Source organism: Mus caroli, unplaced genomic scaffold (assembly GCF_978045245.1).
Source record: "Mus caroli unplaced genomic scaffold, Mus_caroli_1 scaffold_4, whole genome shotgun sequence".
Taxonomy (NCBI): domain Eukaryota; kingdom Metazoa; phylum Chordata; class Mammalia; order Rodentia; family Muridae; genus Mus; species Mus caroli.
The window spans coordinates 50,708,537-50,729,947 of NW_028227259.1; the positions used below are offsets into that span (position 1 = coordinate 50,708,537).

Sequence of the window (21,411 nt, forward strand, 5' to 3'; positions counted from 1 at the left end):
TACAACGAGAAGAATTTGGGCTGTGTTCTTTAAGAATGGAGATGGCTGCCAATCCACTAATATCCTAACAGCGGTCAGGGGTGTGGAGGAAGAAGAGGAGAAGCAGGAGCAAGAGCAGGAACAGGGGCAGGAGGAAAGGGCTTGACTGCAGGTACTGTAGATGTGTTTGGGAATGGGTTGAATGTAGTGAAAAATGGACTTTAAATGAGAAGCCCAGAGCTTTGTGATGACTTTGTGATGACCCAAATGGATCCTGTCTCAGGTATAGTTCTTAGAGGTGTTTTCCATAGTGTGCATGTTAAAGCACACAAAGTTCTTGCTGGAATCATGTTGTGGTCCACTCATTATCATTGGCTCCTGAAAAGAAATGGTCTTTGCAGCTACTTCCTGTCATTTTCAGGAAACTGAATAGATTTGACTTTCAAGAATTGTAATATTTTCGGAGCTAAAGAGATGGCTCAGCAATTAATAACAGTGGCTGCTCTTGCATAGGATCTAGATATGGTTCACAGCACCTACACAGCAGCTCACAACCAACTGTAACTCCTGTTTCTGGGGACCCACCTCCCTCTTCTAGCGTCATGGGCAACAGGAATGCACACGATGCGCGCACTTCTGTAAAGGCAAACCATCAATACACTGAAAGTAAAGGGAAAAAAGAATTCCAATATTTTTACTGTTTTTTCAGAAATGTCACAACATTGTTGATTTCAGGAACCTCTAAAGTGGTCGTTCATCTTGCCTCAACTTCCCAACCTGGCATAGGAGTAGGACCATTTTCTTTCTGGGTTCACAGTTTTGTCATCATGTTGTGCAGAAAATTCAAGTGATTGGAAACTCTGCTGGGATGACAGTCATCTTAACTTACATCAAATACTTTCCAACTGGAGCCAACTTTGGATTTTATTGCCTAATGTTCTCCTTTAAAAATACCTCATCTTACTGAACACTAGCCAGCTTTTGGAGATACTGCCTGGCACCTCTTCTCTGTCCATTACCCCTGCCTGCTCTAAAATTCAATTTCCAGATTAATCTTCCTAAAAATCAAGCCAATCAAGCCATTTCTCTGTTCAAACAGATTTTTACACTCTATTGCCCAGTGATATAATTACAAAATTCCTCCATGGTAGCTCCATCCTAGTCACCTAAGAGTTCTGACTTATTGTACTTGCTCCACATAGCTCAAGGAACAATAGTCCACAATTAGGGATGTCTCCTTGTGCCTTCATTGATCTTCAAGGACTAGAGCAAAGGCAGTGAGGTCAAATAATTGCCTTCTAGGCAGAATAATGGAAACCAACACTTTAAGATAATTTTTCATATTTAATTATTATTCCTATCTTCTTTACTTGAGTTTCAATTTTCTAGAAACAGGAAACTCATTTCATTCAATTGTTAACCTTTAATACACTGGCTGAAACTCCACATATAGTGGATAATAAGTGGGTATATGGAGGAAACAGAAACTATCAATCATATATATATATATATATATATATATATATATATATATATACACACACTCACACACACACACACACTCACTCACACACACACACACATAATCATTCTAATCTACCATTGCACAAATGACATTTGTCAAAGCCTAGGATGAGTTGAAGGTTCTATGCCCCAGTATAAGGGAATGCCTGGGCCAGGAAGCAAGAGTGGGTGGGTTTGGGCGCAGGAGCAGTGGGGAGGGGATAGGAGATTTTTGGAGGGGAAACTAGGAAAGGGGATAACATTTGAAAAGTAAATAAAGAAAAATATCTAATTGAAAAAGAAAAAGAAAAAGAAAAGAAAAAGGAAAAGAAAAAGAAAAAGAAAAAGAAAAAGAAAAAGAAAAAGAAAAAGAAAAAGAAAAAGAAAAAGAAAAAGAAAAAGAAAAAACACTCTCTTAAGGCCATAAACACAGGAAAAGCATGTTGAAGCTGATTCAGTAGTCCTTATTGGATGGTCACAAATTTTGGGTCCTTGTTTATCTGCATTTCCTGTATGTTTAATAATTAGTATTCTCATTAAAAACAGATAACATTTTCAAAAGTTAGGTCCTCTCACCCAAAACTGAAGTAACAATATCTGCTTTATAACATCGGTGTGGTAATTGGATTGTGGGATGTATCTTCCTTTTAGGCATCAAGTACTGCTCATGTCAGGTACTTTCTTTCCTGATGAGCATGGCGCACTCCTCAAAAATGACTTGGGATCTATAATTAAAGCCACTTAACACAGAGGACCACACACTCCCGCATGCTTAGACTCCATGCCATGCTGAGGAGCTATCTATCCAGGGATACAGCTAGATACAGCCATAAGTCTTAGGGAAATATTGAGCTTTGAGCCTCTTAGTCCTTCAAAGGCTTCAGGGGAAAGAAGGTTGATGGCTATTAACCAAAGAAAACAGGTCTATGCTTTAGGAATTTGTCATAGGAAATCAATAAAAATAATACAAAATCCAGGAGTGCTATCCCTCCTGAACTGCAGGGTGTCACAGTTATGTTTATTTGAGCCAACAAAGCCTTACTTTCCTCACCCCACTGAAGTCAGTGAAGAGTCTGACCATAGGGCATGGCAACCCAGCAAAAGAAAGATTTTGTGGGAAGGGAGGGACCCAAGTTTTAGAGATCAGAAGACTACAGAAGCGAGAAAAAACTCACAATGTTTGCCATCATTACCTATATGCTTTCTGAAGTATTCCTTGTCCGAGAGGAGGAAGTGGGGGATAATTAGAAATTGTAACCCGGGCAGGGACATGACGATAAAACACAATCATTTTCAGGAACCATGATAGCTTCATATTTATTTGAATACCATCTTTTCATTTTCTTCCTTGTTGCTTGCTACATTCTTTTAAGTTTTTCTTCCTCAAATATCTTTTGTCTGTGACCTCATCTGAACAGTTTCTTCCATCAAGGCATATATATATATATATATATATGTGTGTATATATATATATATATATATATATATATATATATATATATATATTCTTAAGTCGACATAATCTTTTAAAGGAAGGAAAGAAGTCAGCTCTAATCAATGACAAGTGGGGGAAATCAGCACTTATTTTAAGGAAATGAGGTTTTATTGCTCTTAAGGATGTACTGAAATTATTGAAAGCAATAATGAGCTACACTGCTTTGGAATGTGCTTCCTGCATAAGCACAAATGGGTATAATTCCTTTTTGAAGTAAAAATGAGATTTTTGTTTTTTCTTCTTCCTTCTCCTCCTCTTTTTCCTCCTCTTCCTCCTCTTCTTCCTCCTCCTCTTCCTTCTCATCTTTTCTGAAGGCCTGTATCATTAACATTTGTATCTTTACAGATTGCATAGCAAAAACTTTTTTTTTCATTTGAACATTAAGAATATTGGGATATAAACTCAAATCTCATTTGTTTAAAACTCGGTGTTAATGAGGTCAAGACCACACACTAAATCTCTGCACCAGCCAGTCATAGCCTCTCCTGTCTTAAGTGCCTACAAGCACGTGAATTATGAGCTCTGCTCACAAGCAGCATTGAGGGAGTGTGGAGCGACCGGCTCAATGTGCTTCTGCACGGGGGAAAACGGCTCAGTTTGTCATCTGCTGGGCATCTGTGGTCAGTAGCTTCAGTGTTCTTTGCAGGAATAGGTTATCTTAGAATTTGAGTAACTTCGTTGGTATTTTGATAGTGTGCTTGATATTTCAGCTTCTTGCTGTCTGCTCATGTGAATAAAGCCCAGAAGGCAATTTTCTGTTTTCAATGGCATATCTTTATGCGTGTGTATTTGTACTCTATGTGATAAGGCTAATAGTTGTTTCTAAGCTCTTAAAATTGACTCTGAACTCTTGGAAGGGGGAAAAATGAATTATTTTATGATGAGCATTTCTTTTCTCTCCAAACTTCTTATTTCAACCCAGAAAGTGCTTTTTTCCTTGTTTAAAATGTATGTCTTAATTAAATTAAGATGTAAATATAGAGCCTGTGTTTATGGTTATAATAGAAACATTTAGGGAAGACTTTTAATCAGCCTACTATTAATATTTTATGCAGAAACTTTATTTTGTTGTTGGATGAGTGTTGCCATATCTATTTTAATATTAGTTAAGTTGCTATGGAAGCTTAGTTATATGGTCTGAGTGCTGTCCTGCTTCTCTAGGGAGCTCAGTGAAAACAGAGATCGTGGACGAATGTTAAATTCTAGAGGGTCCCCTTGAAATTATGAAAAAAATCTGTTTGTCCTAATGAAATATTTCTACAAAATTAAGTCCACTATTATATTAAAATACCATATTTTGTAATAGAACAAAGAATTAAAATATTTAATCCAATCTCTAAATTATATTAGAATTACAAATTATTTGTGTAGTTATTTGCTTTGCAGTTAACTATTTTGCCTTTTTTGTGTAGTACAGGATACTTTTTCTTGGTCTAATTTTTGTTTTCCTATTCCATATTTTGGTTAAATGAAACATAAAATATAATTTCTTAACTCTATCTCTCCTTCATTTTGTTTCTAGTGATCTCAGTGAAAATCAAATTCAAGCAATTCCAAGGAAGGCTTTCCGTGGGGCAGTTGACATTAAAAACCTGTAAGTATAGAAGTACATCTTAATTTATAGTGCTTTATAAATTATCATGTTTTGGGGGTCATGTTTACATTTTAAAAACTATCAGAAAATGAAATATTGATATAGCTTTCTTCTTGTTTGAAGATATTTCAACGGAAACATAAAAGTTTGCCTTTGTAAGGCATTTGGGAAACTCAAGTCATTATACAATTTATTTTTCAATGTAGCGATTAATGTTTTTAAATTTTCCAGAAAAATGGAAGGTTTTTCCAAGTCCTTTCTTATTCTCTTTGTAGTTTCTGGCAGGGTATGCTGAAAGCACAGCAAATAAACTGTTTATTTTCTTTGGTAAAGCATACATAGTATTTTCCAACTAGATAGATAGCTCAGAACTGCACTTTTTCTGGAGTTTTTAGATGTTAAAAGTATTTTTTAAAAATGATAAATTCCCCCTTTTCATTCCTGTGTCTTTTTCTCACATCCTTTGCCTCCCATCTGTGAAGGACGAGATGAATTAGCACCCCTTATAATAAGGAAGAGGAGAAAACCCGTATTTCTTTACTTTTCTTGATAAATCTTTAATCTGCTTTCTTGCAAGGTGTTTAGGTGCCTTTTGCTCTCAAGCTGCTGGGTAATACAAGCTCTCAGCGGCAAACCTAATATTGTCAATATATATATCTTTATCAATTCCAAAATACCATGTTAGTCTTTTTAAATGACTTTTCAATTTATTTCAAATGTTGGGGGTTAAAATGTTTTCCTTAGCTACTATGGTACCTTAGGATATATGGATGAAGTGCCCCTGTGTATCAAGAGTAACTTATATAATTCAATGTTTTTTTAGCTAGTCATAAACAGTGCAGACAATTTTCCAAGAATTAACTGATATTCAGAATTCTCCATGGGAGAATTCAGTACCATTTTTCTCTGGTAGTGACAGTGAGACAGATGTTGTCCCTTGTCAAAGTGGACAAGTGTTGATAAAGCCACAGATTTGGGCCTTTACATCTCCTCAAAAAATGTGTTTTTCTTGACCATGAATCTCTGCTTTCTGAGTCCATAAGTAATGACAGAAAAGCACAGTTTTGTGACTATAAATATACAAAACCATTAACATTATGACTGTGGTGATTTTTTACGGGCACTTAGACAAAAAGGATTTCTTCTGCTTTCTTTCTATCTTTACTTGCTAGATTTCCAAGAATGCTTAAGTTGGATTTGCTGACACAGGGCGATACAATCTGTCTCAGTGTATTATGTGTGAATCTGGTATTACTTAAGAATTTCTGGGTTGTATCCACTCAAATTGCAATGGCTACAACTGGCCACCCTGGCAGAGTATCACTTGTAACCTTACAATAGTACTGTCATTAAGTGCTTAGTAAAACTCTATTTAAAGTATTCATCAAATATTCAGATACTCTAAGCCACCTGGTGCTCTTTGCCTATAAATTAAGTCTACATGTAGAAGTATTGACCCATCACAGGGGATTTTTTTAAGTACGTTTTCTTCATTTAACCCAAAACATAAGTTCAGAGATTAAGTGAAAGTGAGAGAATACGCCAGCTGCTATGAGAAATGAACATTTAAACCTCCCTACATACATTCATAAGATTTTTTTTTCAAATTCAAAGACTGTTACATATGCTGCACAAGGAGGGTAGGATTACAACTTCAGACAGTGTTGCTATATTTTGGATTTCCAGACATAAGCAATCATCCAAACCTTCTTGTTCCTTAGTATTTAGTTTCATAAAATGAATAATAGTTATGCAGGTTTGTTGTGGTTATTAGGCAAATGATACGTGAAGACCCTTTAAGCCAGTAAAAATGCCAGGAAAGTATAATATTATGTTTCATTATAAAAGAATTCAATGAATGATTACTTAAAGCTACCCACAAACACGCAACTTACAAAGGAGACAGGATAGTAGAATATAAGATGAATATCAATATGAGAATATAATGAATATCTTATTTAAACATGCATATGATTATTCTATTATGAGTTGATTAAACCTGGACCTTCAAGTTAAAAAATAGACATGAAAATATTAAATAAACATAAAACAATGATTTATAACTAAGAGATCAAATACTGTAAAGTTGAACAACTTACAAGTATTATTATAAGTTGTCAGAGACGTCTGGAAGAAAATTCAGAGTAAGGTATAAGATATAGTCTTATAATATGTGTTGGTAAACAGTAGATATGTGAAAATTAAGAAAGAGCTTCGTATAAAAGCAAAGTGCAATGGAGTTTTAGTTTGTTTATTTTATGAGTATAAGAAATGGAATGTGATGGTTTTTATGAAGTAAGGCAGTGATGAGACACAAGGGATCCACATGTCGGAGATGCTGACTGACAGCTTCCGCAGAGTCTGCGTTGGAAATTTATGTTTCTGCAGATGAAGGGAAGCTTAAGACACAGTGTAGAGCTGAATGGTGACACTAAAATAAAGGGAAAAACTCCTCTCCTCATCATCTTCCGTGAAGTGATGCAATAGAAAAGAGGAAAAAACCCTGAATTTTGTAAAAATTTAAGTTTTTAATCAGCTTAAATAGCTAAAAGAAACTTTTCAGTTAAAAGACACCTCAAACCACTCTGTTTAAAAAAAAATAATCTCATTTCATGGGACAGGGTATAAATTTTTTTTCTCATTCAAACAGAGACAACATATCTTCTGTTTTTCAAGTATAAAATTTAATTTCACTATTCTTAAACTACTAGCCACAACTCTCAGTAAATCAGTTGCATACCTTTGATGATAGTGCTGAGGGGGACAGAAACAGGGTTTTTTGTTGTTTTGTTTTGTTTTGTTAGTTTGTTTGTTTGTCATCTTTATTGTGCCTCTGTATCGTTTCTAAGTAGGTTGTTCTGCATGTTGTCCCAAAGGAGTCCTGCACAATCATTCAGAGGTAAAAAGAGAAAAATCAACTCAAGCAGCATGTGTTTGTCCCTTAGCAGTGCCAAGACCCTGGCTGATGTAGCACTGGCTCTCTGCAATCCCACCCTGGAGCACTGGTTCTCTGCAGTCCCACCCTAGAGCACTGAATCTCTGCAGTCCTACCCTGCCCCAGTATAATAAGATATTCAAATTTTCCACTTTTGGGCCTGATGCAAAAACAGTTCCCGTTCCTGCAAGGTTTCTAATGATGACACTTGATTTGCCCTTGAGGTCTGGCTAAATATGCTTAAGTTGGCATCTTGACAATATAAAATAGATGTTGTGGAAATTTTGCAAATTAGAACATTTTATTTCCCTTTCTCCAAGCAAGCCTTGCTTAAACTAGCCGGGACAGATGAGCATTCATCTTGGTCTTAAGCATGTCAGGGGAGAATTAACTAACTTTTTTTTTTTTTTTTTTTTGCTTATATATCTTTATTTGATAGCTGGATTAGAGTGGTTTTAGTGTTTTGTCTTGTTAACTTTTTACCCTTCCCCCTCAATCACAACTTATATTAGTTTCCTTTGTCTCGACATTTTAGACTGTCAGATATTAAGAAAAAACATATTATAATATCAACAAAATAATTCGGTTACTAACATTTCCAGCAGCAATATTCATGGGATTTCCATGTGTGCTTTTAAAGTCACAAAATAGGACCTGTTGGTACCCTGTCATTACCAATGGATGATTCTTCAAATAGTTAACCAATGCTTGCAGAACATGTCTTTAGAGGCTTTGTATATATAATTAATAGGTTTAATGCTGAAGTCACAAAGCTTTGCTCCCCCATAATCAAATGTCAAAAGGAAACATTACAATATGGGAGGTATTTTTTTTTCAACCACCTGATGGGATAGTTCCACTTAATCTTTTCCTCTTAGAAAATATTACTGGTTAGGCTCACCTTATTTTTTTGAACGTTATGATTTAATTTTTGTAGCATGTGCTTCATGGGTTCGGATATGTCTTAAGGGGTCCTTTATTTTATAAGAAAAAAATCCTATTTGCCCTTGGACTTTGATGAAAAGAGGGATAAAGACACATAAACTTAGGAAGGAGACAAGTTGATTGTAATTTTTTATATCACAGAACTCGTGTTAGCTACTTTGCTCTCTTATTTGGAAATGAATATTAAAAAGTAATCGAACTCTTGTAAGAATGACACTAGCCACCGTATTAAAGAAAGCACCTTCCTGTTTCTTCTTTCCTCCTTCTGGTACACGTCTTAAAGATGTGCTCTGTGCAGTTTTCATCCTACGCTCTCCCAACGTACATCCTCTTTGTGTTGGCTTGCACCTTTCCAACTCCACTTACCCCAAAGCTATGAATTTTATTCTCCTTTTTTTATATGAAAGAAATCACTCCCATTGCTAAAAAAAAAAAAAAAAAGAAAAAGAAAAAGAAAAAAGAAAAACAAACAAAAAAAGAAATTAAACTCAGCTTTCCGTAGGAGAAAATGAACTGTGTTTTTCATGGACACCGAAGAAAATATTAAAGTAATTTCATGTGCACTAATCTATAAGCAAATGTAGAATTCACAGAATGAGTCAGGATAATTTTCTTTAGGCAAGTCATGGCTATATTTGGACAATAAATATGCAGGACCATGACACTTTGGAGAAAAATCATCCAATTTGGATGCACTGTTATTGATGAGCAGGAAAGGGAATTAGTCAGTTGTTGCAAATCCACATACATGGCTTAGACACATTATTGTTAAGTGAATTGCTGCTACCTTTCTCTTTCCAGTCCCATCATCTTTGAGGTTAGTTTTACTCTTCAATGAATCCTCTCCAGCCCATAAAATGCAATTGCAGCCGAATTTATCTAGGTATATCGAAAGCATACCATATTGTATGACTTTTATCTTTCTCTCCTTTAAATCTCTTTCCTGGTATGTTTCTTCATCATTATTTACATAATTCATGCTGACTCATGAACAACAGTTTGCCAGATAGAATAGAACTAAAATGTAACCATAAAGGAGAAGAATGTATGAATTCCCTATAAGTGTAAGAGATTTCATCACCTCTGCTGTCAATCCTAATTACAAATACCCTCTCTAGTCAGTTTCCAAGTTTACTTCATTCCAAACTTATCTTAAACATAATATCCTTTAACAATCTATTGAAAATTGAAGCTGTTCATAACCAGCTCTCTCCTAGTGGTTTTCATTCAGGTCCAAGGCTAGAAATACTTTGAAAAGAAACTTTTTCTTCAGTGGTGGGGATGGTAGTTTGTTTGTTTTTTTAGATTCTCTCATATATTATGTTTCCACATCAGTTGCCCCTCCATCCCCCAACACTCCCTTTTTCCCAGATTCACTCCTCTATTTTCCTTTAGAAAGAGCAGGCCTCCCAGGGATATCAACCAAATGTGGCATATAAGACTAGGCACTTCCCCTCATGTTAAGGCAACCCAGTAGGAGGAAAAAGGATCTCAAAAGCAGGCAAAAGAGTCAGAGACAGCCTCCATTCCCTCTGTTAGGAGTTCCATGAGAAGACCAAGCTACACAACTATAACATATATGCAAGATCAGACTCAAGCAGGCTTCCTGCTTGTCGGTTGAGTCTTTGAGACCCTTTGAGCTGAGAAGAGTTGATCCTGTGGATTTTCCTGTGCTGTCCCTCTTCCTCCAACGTTTTTCCTCCCCCTCTTCCTCAGGATTCCCACAAGATCTGCCTAATGCTTATATTAAAACTCAAGGGAAACGAATAGGTCCTAGACTCTTCTGAGCCACCTACAGATAATACACCAAGCAAATGATAGCAAGCAGTGAGTTTTGTGAGTGTCAGTCCTCACACACGTGATGCCTATAGCCCCATATGACAAATACAAATACAAGTTATTTGGTGAAAAGGAAATGGGCGGGGCCTGGTCAGGATAAGCATGTCCCAGTCTTAGAATCTTGGGCACTGCCCATGGTCTTGCAGCCTGAGTCTTTTTCTTCATTCCCAAGACATCAGAATTGTGACCAACCCAACAACTGTGATGAGGTAACCAGCATCAAAACTCTTTTGTTTTCTATTTTGTTTTGTCTCCTTTGTGCTTGAAGCAACCTTCAGTAATGGTTTTTCTTCTGTGACTGGATAATGTACGCAGTGTATCTTCAAAATGCCCCCAAAACAGAACACAATAAAGCAAGCAAAATACAGGAAATGATGGTTGATTTTGAATTCCCATGCACCAATTTATAATACCAAAGCTAATATGTCTAGTGTGGCTACTTTGTTGTTCAGTGAGACAGAACATACCTTCAGATTTCCTGTGTCTCTAAAGTGGGCCAGAACGCTTTGTTACCTCTGAACTGTTACAACAGCCTCCTAAGTAATTGATTTTAACCTCCAAGCTTTAGTCTCATTAGATAATATAAGCAAAGATACTAGATATTTTCTCCATGATGCATTCATTTTACATTCTGATGACCAGGTTCAAACTCCTCATATTTATTATCAGGATGAGTTTGTTAAATATACTAATGCCAAACTATATGAATAAAGCAGACCATGGCCTTAGTTCCATATGGACAATAATATAGAGTTTAACTAAGAGAGCTTATTGAATGTTATCTGGTCTCTGTAGAAATTCTAATTAGTTAGGATGTTCTGACTGTGACAAGAACTTACTACTGCTTCGAGCCATTGTTTCTCCATAGAAGCGCTCTGTTCCACCCCAAATATCTCTGTTCCTGAAAACATTCCCTTAACCTTATAGTGCTTGTTCTCACAATTTGTTCCCATGGAGCTGTTCTTTCAACTATAAAACTCTATTGCCATTTGAGGAGAGAAAAAGATATGACCACTTTGATATGATATAATGCTGGAAATTGAATCCAGGGCTTAATGCATGCTAGGCAAACATTCTACCTCTGAGCCACATCTTAGAACATTTTATATATACTTTCTGCACTCATTTAACTCCCTCCACGTAGAGGAATCATAGCCGTTTCTGAAATACATTACTTCTTTGAATCTTGGCCATCTATTTCTCTAAAGCTCCACTTGAAGCAGAAAAGCACTGTGAATTTCCTTCCTTAGCCTCCTGGACACGGCATGAGGAGGTGAGAAATATATATCGATCTCAATTCCAATCAAAGCTAAGCACAGTATTTGCTGTGACTGCATAGACGTTCTTAGACTTTTTTGAGTCCTATGAGATTGAGGTGTCAGCAATGTTTACTTTCTCACATTACTATATAATGAGAATATATAGTTAGCCTCTACCATATACTGTGTGGGCAGAAAATATGTTAATTATAAACAGTCTTAGTTTCCAACGCTTTGGCTAATTATCTTAGGAATGTCAGGACTCAAATACCACTCTAGACATTTCCTCCCTATTGTCTGTTCCAAAATATTTCTTTTAATCTAGCTAATTGTTTTTTTTCTCCATTCAAAGAGCAAATGAATATATATTTATGATATATCATAGCCTAATAAAATTTAAGGTTACAATTACTAGGATACACAAAATATTGTCTAAAAGACTGTAAAATAATTAAATATCAAATTATCCAAAATCCCAAGGTTTTTAGAATAGATTTTTACCTTATCATCTAAGACCCCAGGACAAGGTTCCTGATAGTGAGCTCTTGTTCTGAAAGAAGTCATTGGTTATTGAAATTGATATTTGAGATGTTTATTGAAATAGTCCAAATTGTGCTATTTTCACATTTTATATATAATTATTTAAATTATGAAATGTGGTTTAAATAATGGTTGGCATGGATTTGTATATTTAGGAACTTATATGCACTTAATTTTTGAATTTACCTTTATGGAAAAATACTATACCCATTTTAAGAGATGTTAATCTCTTTTCTTCCTTGATGATTTTCTAAAAAAATCATGTTTCTTTACATTATAAAACACCTGACCACTTTGATGTGTTGTAAATTGTCTACAATTGTAGAGTCTTTTATGTTATAATAGCAATATAAATGACTCATAAGTATTAGCTCCTTAAATGAAGAAATACAACAAAATTTGGGCATTTTCTTATTTACTTCGTTGAGAAATTGAAGGTTCATTCCTGGACCACACATTATTTTTATTATAATTTTAATGCTCTGTAATATTTCATAGTTAACTGTACTTTACATATTCTAATTCTTAGGAAAGGAAGCCAATTAGTAATTAAGCGTTATTACTTAGAGGCTACAGAAATGTACATTCTGGCTATGGATAGAGACACAATCATCTAAATTTAACACTGTGAAGTAAGTTGTATAAATTAAACTAAAATTCAATATGGTAGCTAATTTTAAAGAAAGGAAATAGGAAATCTTTTAAGAAAACCTTGACAGTAATACAGCGTCTCTAGCTGTACTGTGTTTAAGTATTTTTGCTTATTATATATACTTTAGACTTAATTTTCAAAGATGATGTATTACTAACATTAATTAGACTCAGCATCTATTTATTGTGAAATAAAACCAAATCAGCTACATAAATTCTATGTGTGAGTCACAGAGTGTATTATTCAGTGCCCGAGTCTACTGTCAAACGGTGCTGTCTTTCACTACAACCTCCAAATCTAGGAACCATCAAACCGGAAGCCTGGGGTTTCCTAGGAATCAGTGGATCTTTGTCCACCGCTGAAAAGAGAATCATCCGACTTGATGCTTCGCGAGATGAGGATGAAGAAGCTGATTCTTTGCAACCTCTCTCTTTGTCTGAAATCATGTGGGGTTTGAAAACACAAACCCGCAGACTAGGACAGTGTTGTAGGAACCAGAGAGGAGATTTCACAGTTGAACAGAAACAAAGTGAAAGTTTTAAAATGGAAAATATAAAGAAAAGACAGAAAATCCCCCATTATTCATGTTAACCCAAAAGTCTAAGAAAACTTAAATACAGTAGTGTTCGTTCAAATAAATATGAAAATCTCCACATGGTGAGAAAGTAGCTCACGTACAATGAGAGCATCCGACAATTTTGCCTACTATCCCTAATAGTCTTCTGATTTGAACTCTTTAAAGACTAAATGTTTTTGGCTAAATAATTAATTGAAACTGGATTCCTTAACCCATGACAATTCCATGTTGCAAGACTGGACCCTTTCCTTGTTTACAGAAAGAACAACACTCAAGGCTTGAAGGGCATCCGACCCTTTCCTTGTTTACAGAAGGAACAAGCACCCGAGGCTTGAAGGGCACAGGAAAGGGATGTGAGCAGAGTGAGAGAACCAAGAGGCAGGAAAAGAGTCCAGAAACCCTAAAATAAATTATACTTTTGCACAGTTTTGACACTGTTTATTTTGAACTCTGTAGACAAATGTAGTTCTGCATAGAGGTTTCCTCATGAGCAGTCATGCAGGCCCAAGGTTTTCTGTAGCCTCTCACTTGAATATAACAAAATTCACAATCGATGAGCAAATTATGTGCCCGTTTGCTTTTGCTCATCTTTTCTTTCTCATATTTCATCCTTAGCAAATATGTGATTTGTGATTTGGCAACATTCATTTTAAAAGTTTAAGAAAAACATATCCCACGAATCACAAACATTCCTAATAATTTTACCATAGGAGGTATTTATATACTATCAAGAGCAACTTGTAACCACACATGATAAAAAAAAAAAAAAAAAGAGTTCAAAGTTTCAGCTATAGTGCAAATTCTGGCATAAGGAAAGTGATGGGTCTTTCAGTCCTTGTAGAACAAGATTCGCCTGAGTGCTTTCTGGCATGCTCCAGATTCCCCTTGGTGCATTGTATGCATGATTTAAAAGAAGCTGTGTCAGCGCTGATTTATACATTGACAGCTAAGGATACAAAGATATGGGCAAACACACAGCTCACCCTTTTACAGATTAACCTGGAGACTGCATTAGGCAAATTTGATAGCATTAAAGGATTTTGCCAATTTGTCTGGAAACAATTTCTCTTTTGTAGCATGTCAAGGGTAACACTTCAGGCCACTGTACTAATTTAAATGGCTTTGATAAATTGTTCAAGAGGTTAGAGAATAGTAGTGTAGATGTATATTTAGCACTTTGAAATAAAAAGGCTATTAACTTAATTGTTAAATGAATTTAATCTTTAAAAATCAAAAGGGCTCAGGGATCTAAGTGTTTTCTTGGAGCCACAGCAGCCATATTATATCATGAGGATTTAAATGTCTTCCTGGAAAATGAAATTACACTTTTGTATTACTTCCTAATAAGTGGGGAAAGCTTTCAACTATTACAGTCGTAAGAGTCCTGGCTTGTATTGAGGGAAAGCTTAGACTTATAAATTCAGTGACACTATCATCCCTAAGATTGGCTTGCTTTTACCTGTATTGTATTATTTATGCAGCATCAACGTAGTAATGTCTATGTTGGTGTCCCTTGAAGACTTGTTTAAAATGAGGTGTGGGATTCAGGAACTATCTCCTACATATGTACTTTCCAAGGAAGTGAGCTAAAGAGGCCTCTCTGAGGGTCACCAGATGAAATCTCTGCACCCCAATTCAGTAGCCACATGATAGAACAAGCCGTTTTACAGAATGTTCAACCAGTTGTGTAAGAGCCATCCCCAAAAGTGAATTAGACCTCTTGGTGAAGTCTGGACTTGAGACAAGCATAAGATACATTTATATGACAATTACAATCTCACACTTTTATGTTCACATTCCCATATTCATCATAGAGGGCTAACATGTCACTTCTACCTCAAATGAAGCATTAAAATATGTTTTCTCTAGAACTGTTTCTCTAGCTGCATATGTAGCAGAGGATGGCGTAGTCGGCCATCAACTGGAGGAGAGGCCCTTGGTCTTGTGAAGATCATATGCTCCAGTACAGGGGAATGCCAGGGCCAGGTAGTGGGAGTGGGTGGGTTGGGGAGCAGGGCAGGAGGAGGGTATAGGGCCTTAAATGAAGAAAATATCTAATAAAAATATGTTTTCTCTACTGGAAAAATAATGTCTATAAGCCTCAAGATACCAGTGTCCAAACTGCTTGTTGGAAATAGGAGTTGAATGTAGATAGTATTTATTTCAAAAAAGAATTATTTTTTAAAATTATTCTCTCATATATTACATGACTACCAAAGTTTCTCCTCCCTCCATTCATTCCTCTTAGCCAGCAACTTCATTCTTCCCTGGATAAAAAGTAAAATTTTAACATGAACAATAAGATTTTTAATTTCAAACACAAACATCAGGGAAAAAATGACAACAACCAACTTTGAAACATCAGTTTTATTCCTTCTTCCACTGAATTTGTGTTCAGTGTTTAAAACACTGATGAAGAAATATTTGTATGAATTTTAGATAATTTAATATACTACAATGGCAGGTAAAATTATATTCATATGCTATATGCTGTTGCAATGAAATATTTATAGTTGATTTTTGTTATTATTTGGTGGTTAAAATTAGCATCAAATTTTTATTTAATACTTTTAATGAATTCATTCCTAATATTGAATAAATTATTTTTTTTTCGAGAATCACATTCTGAAAGTTGTTTAACTAAAAAACTTACAGGCTAACACTGCAAGGAATTCGTATGTAATAATTAATGTAAATTTAGAAAGTAGTGATGACCCGCACATAAAGACCTCAAGCTTGTAATGTGTGGCCTTGGTTGGACATAGTGGGAAGATGTGTACCACTGTTTCTTGCTTTCAGTTTGGAGTGCGTTAAGAAGCCTGCCTTTAAAAGATGAAAACCTGAAAGTAGGCTTACTCCTTCTTGCCAAGGATAGTGAAATTAACATGCAGCTGGGCTTCTCTGATAAATGGATTCAGTTAGGTCACTGAGGGGGTGCATGTGACATTAAGTGATTTACAGCCCTTTACCTTAATGAAATTGTTTCAGCAAGATGACGCTGAAAGCTCTTAATGGATAGCTTTTCTTGATGTAATGAAATTGCATTCCTATGGCATTTAATATAAGGTGCAGTTATTATTTACTGGAGCTTTCCAAGAGCTGCTATTTGCCCAGACAGTTCGGGAACAAAAAGAGATCTCAGTAGCTGCACAGAGAGGGCGGGATAGCTTGTGACAGTCTTTAGCAGATGAGTGTATGTGAGGGAGCATTTCAGGAAGTGTGGTCAGAGCTTCCGTGCCCCTTCCAAAGTCTTCAGGTCTCCTGCACTCTGCTTCTGCTCCTTCCTGTTCCATGGCGTCTATTTAATCTGTTTAACAGGCAACTGGATTACAACCAGATCAGCTGCATTGAAGATGGGGCGTTCAGAGCTCTACGAGATCTGGAAGTGCTGTGAGTACTGCTGATTTCTCTCACTCTTCCTGGGAGCTTCGTCTCTAGAAAGTGACAATGTGATGTCTTAGCTACCACCTCATAGTCTATCGTCAAACTCTTCTCCTACCAAGAAACTAGTTATTAAAAAACTTGTGAATACACAGGAGAGTGAAGATGTGTGTGGCAAAACCATGTATATAATTCTATGTAGACATTTTGTATTTAAGAACACTTGAAAGATCTGGGTTTTTGGTTTTGCTTTGTTTTTGCTTGTTTTTTGGTTTTTTGTTTGTTTGTTTTTTTAGAATATTTTCATAATTGGTAGTTCTTTCATAAGTTGCCAAATTTCTAAATAGTAAGATATATACTAATATAGTTTGTGGTTAGTATAAAAATGTGTTCTTATTTAATCATGCAATTTCTCATTTTTGTTTGTTTATTTTGAAATTGAGTTTTTAATTTGAATGAGCCACAGAAGAGATCCATGTCCAAGCCTTCACTTCTATTCTCCTTGAGTAAAAAAGATTTCTCTGTGCTTTATTCTCATCTATAACATAGTCAGAACCCTGGCATTGTGCTGAGTGTAAAGTGGTTTTGATTTTCTCATCAATTTGTTAAAAGTTGTACAGAAATTATCAAGTTCCCACCACTATAAAAAATGGGTAGTGTGGTTATTTAGAGATTTTGAGCCATTGAAAAAATATTATGAAGATGAACAATTTTTCAATAAAGGTAACTTATCTTAATAATATTTTATGTGATCAGTATTTGTATTATGAATTAAAGCACAGTTTCTACCTGCCTCCTGACCTGGGTTATATTAAAGAGTTGATAAAAATTAATCGCAAGTGTTTCTCATGTTCCATACATGGAAGTCATCTTTTTCTTTTGGAAAGACAGAGTGCTTACATACACTTTAGTTTAAAGCCACTTTTTAACCTGTGTGAAAGCAACTGTGCTGTCTATGTGAAGGGGTGGGGTCAGAGGAGATGAGAGAGTGTAGGAGAGGAAGAGCAAGTGTCAGCACCACACATAGAAACATTTTACATATATAGAATATAACTATGTATTATTTTAGAAAGACAGTCACTTTGCATATTGTTATTTTCATCTCAGTAGAATTCCCAAATATTGATGTTGGCAGAAAAACATTACTGTGCAACATGTTAAATAAAAATCTAAAATATTAGGAGGAGACTCCTAATTTCATCTTAACGAGATACCTAATGATTAGAGCCTATTTGCAGATAAAAATAATTAAAATTTTGAGTACAAGAAAATGTGGGTGTCTTTTAAAAATATTTAAATTTTTTACTGTAAAGTGATGTCATGAACGTAATCTTGTTATGCATGCTTTGAAGATAATATATTTAATCAATTTAAGCAATTTTCCGTAATATGGTTGGTAAAGGAAAATAAAACTTCCTGCAAGAGTTGACAGAATTCTGACCCTGTGGTATCTTATCTTTTGACCGTATGTGAAAAAATGGAACAATAACAACTTAACCTTCATGTGGGAGTCCAGATTCCCAGATTTTTTTATATGCATTTTAATTTTATTCCATGAGCATATTTGACTGTCTGATAATGTTGAGGCTAAACTAGAGAATATGTTGGAATCATGCTGATCACTGACAAAACATCTGCATGAAGATTTTTAGATAGTTTATAATGTCTGCAATGCCAAGAGAAAAGTCATAGCAGATGAGAGCAAAATCCGTTTATCGCTCATAGTAAGCTCTATCCTTGTGGAATTCTGGCGGTAGAACATAAAATTAACTACATATTTACTTACTATGAAGAGAAAATCTCAAAAGCATTGAAAATTAAATGTATCCATAGAAACTTTTTTTCCTTAATTGGACATTAGACACAGAAATGAAATGAAAATGCTAGTTTTACAGATTTTTCTTGCCTACAATATAGGCATAGTTCAATTAAATGGAAGCATAATGAGTCATGTCCATTAGGTCCCAGACTTTCTGCCAAGTCCTGTTCTAGCTTGGCACTAAGAAACAAGAGTAGCAAAACCAACCTCAAAGCCCTACCATACACTTCATCATTTTAAGGGGAACCTTTCATATTTTTGCATCAAGACATCTTTTTCTATTAAATATATTCCTGTAACAAAGAGCAACTTTGAAGTTGAAAAAATAAATTGGCGTATACAAAGAAGAACGCATTCATAAGGCATCTTCCCAAATCAAATTCCATCATACCTTGTACCCTCAAGGATTTTAGTTATGTTGAGTAAGCATAAATTTTGAGAGTGGAAAAACATGTCAGTTGAAATCAAGACCCTTTTGAAACTGACACAACTACAGAGATGAATCAGACAAGCAAAAGGTACTTAGTGTTGGTAAGGGCAAAAGAGTTTTTTTTTCCTTGAAATAGTCTGGGGTTATGTGAAAATGATGCTAGTCCAATTTAGCTGGGGAGGGCAGGAGAGAGATGTGAAAGCAGAGAGTTATTTGAGTGGATTGTCAGAATACTCAGGTTTCTGCCCATGCAAACGAGGTACAGAGAAAGTCCAGGTGGATGACATTTGATCCTCAGGAAGTGTTTGCACAGAGATCTTTAAGCTGAGCAGTCTGTGGAGATCAGACAAGTACCATAAATGAAATGAGTAGACAAAATGGAATGGGCAAAAAAAGAGACAAAACGAGAGCAGACATTCCCTTTTGCGGTCTCCAAGCACACTTGAGTATGTCTTTCTTTTACTCCTGAACACTTAATGTTTTCTCTAATCCCCATAGGGAACCTATACTATAATATGTTTAATAAAACCTCTATCTTTTGGGAAAAAAGCAGCCCGACAATGGAGGACAGTGAACTCTTTAGTAAACTAGAAATGATATTCTCTGTTGACATACCTAATGTTCAGTTGTTTGTTGCCCTGGTACTATGGAAAATGGCCAAACAATCTGACACTCTCGGGAACCTTGAAATGAAAATTATTATATTAATCTTCTTCCTATATATAAAAATACTACTAGTTAATTGTACTATTTTATTTTGTGATTCAAATGTATTTGAAGTAGTTGGCATACATTTGCAAACCATCTCTATGCAAACCAGCAATGACTGTGATTGATGGTCAGACGGTATTTTCTGGAGATCAGGAATTGACTTCTTGGTTAAGTTGGTCATATCATCCAAGGATCTAAAACACTGACTGACCCTCTTTGCTACCCGATTCTGAAATGTATTCGCAAATAGAATAACTATTCTATTCATGAAATAAAGTCAGATAAAAATAATACGAATGGGTATCTATAAGATAGATATATCTATAAATCCAACGTATCTATACGTATATCTATCTTATAGATATATCTATAAATCCAACGTATCTATATATACGTTGGATCCCTTGTCATGTGTTGTCTAAAATCTATTATTTTCTCATGTTCAAGCAAGATGAACTACTTGTCAAATGCCACAATGTATCCTGAGGTTTGAAGTAAAAAAAAAATTTTTTTCTCAAAGTGATTCACATTCGGTTAACTCTCTTCTCCATCTCCAAAATAATAACAAATCATTAAATTGACATTACTTATATTAAGGGAAAGTAGGAGCAATCTGGAACAAGCCAGAATTGTACCTTTTGAACAAAACTCCGTTGACTACCTATTTTTCTGACTCTTCTTCAAGACATGATGACTAAGATTGTAGACCAAAATAATTATGTGAAGTACAGCCTACCATGCTGTAACTAAAAGAGATGACATCAAAGTCTTTCTATGATGCCAGAGCAAGTCACTTCATCCTCAAATAATAAAAAAGCCAAATATAGATGCATGGTATTACAGCCAAACTTATGCAGTAGCCATTGTCCACAGTAACATGTAATTAAATTGTCCTCTGTAATAATGACTGTATGTTGCCAGTATGAAATTTCACCTGGAGGGTCTATCAGTATAAAATTCCATCGACACAAATTAAACAAAGATGCGTAAACTCCAGTTTTCTAACTGACTCTCCTCTGGTAAGCAGGCTTGCATGCAATAGTATCATATAGTAAAAATGTTCTTACCTAAGTTGTACATGTGTGGCAAGTGTTAAATGAAATCAAATGCATAGTAATGTGCTGAACTATGGAGGTTAGTCAACATTTTTTCTCTAAAATAGTGAATTCTCTATATCTCTATATTAAACTAGTTGTTTGCTTAAATGCAGTCATGAGTTTTTGATGCTAATATAAAATGATCATTTTCTTCCCATATCTAACTAAAATTTTTAACTTTTTTCTATTCTACAGCACTCTGAACAATAACAATATTACTAGACTTTCAGTGGCAAGTTTCAACCATATGCCTAAACTTAGGACATTGTAAGTAGTCAACATGTAACGAAAGATGGTTTAATTAATTATGGCTGTTCCTTCAGTACAACTTTTATTGAGTAGACTATAGGACCACTAGTTCATTATTGCACAGGCAAGGAAAACACAACTTGAGAAGTCAAAAAAATGCTATTTTAGCAAATGCACTGATACTCTGAAAACTTGAAGACTTCCTCATAAATGATATGCATTGCATAAAGTCTGGAGGAAAATAAAACATTTACTTTGAGCTATTGTAGAGGTCACATTTCATTAAGAAGTGGAAGACTCCTTGATTGGCTGTCAGAAATGATAAATGGGAAATCTTTATGATTTTATTACTGTATTAGAAGCAGACCTAATACAGCTAAATTGTGCTCCAGTGTTCTCTGTAATG

The 21,411-nt window shown here is 35.3% G+C and overlaps 1 protein-coding gene across 4 annotated transcripts in view; it reads left to right on the forward strand.

Annotated features, from left to right (window-relative positions):
- The window catches only part of Slit2 (slit guidance ligand 2), a 334,272-nt gene that overhangs the window by 191,249 nt on the left and 121,612 nt on the right, over positions 1 to 21,411 (forward strand). For all 4 annotated transcript variants that reach the window (XM_085836687.1, XM_021161791.3, XM_021161793.3 and 1 more), the window contains 3 exons: positions 4,500 to 4,571; positions 16,637 to 16,708; positions 20,952 to 21,023. In XM_085836687.1, the coding sequence (XP_085692813.1) occupies positions 4,500 to 4,571; positions 16,637 to 16,708; positions 20,952 to 21,023 (216 nt within the window). The remainder of the gene's footprint in view (positions 1 to 4,499; positions 4,572 to 16,636; positions 16,709 to 20,951; positions 21,024 to 21,411) is intronic.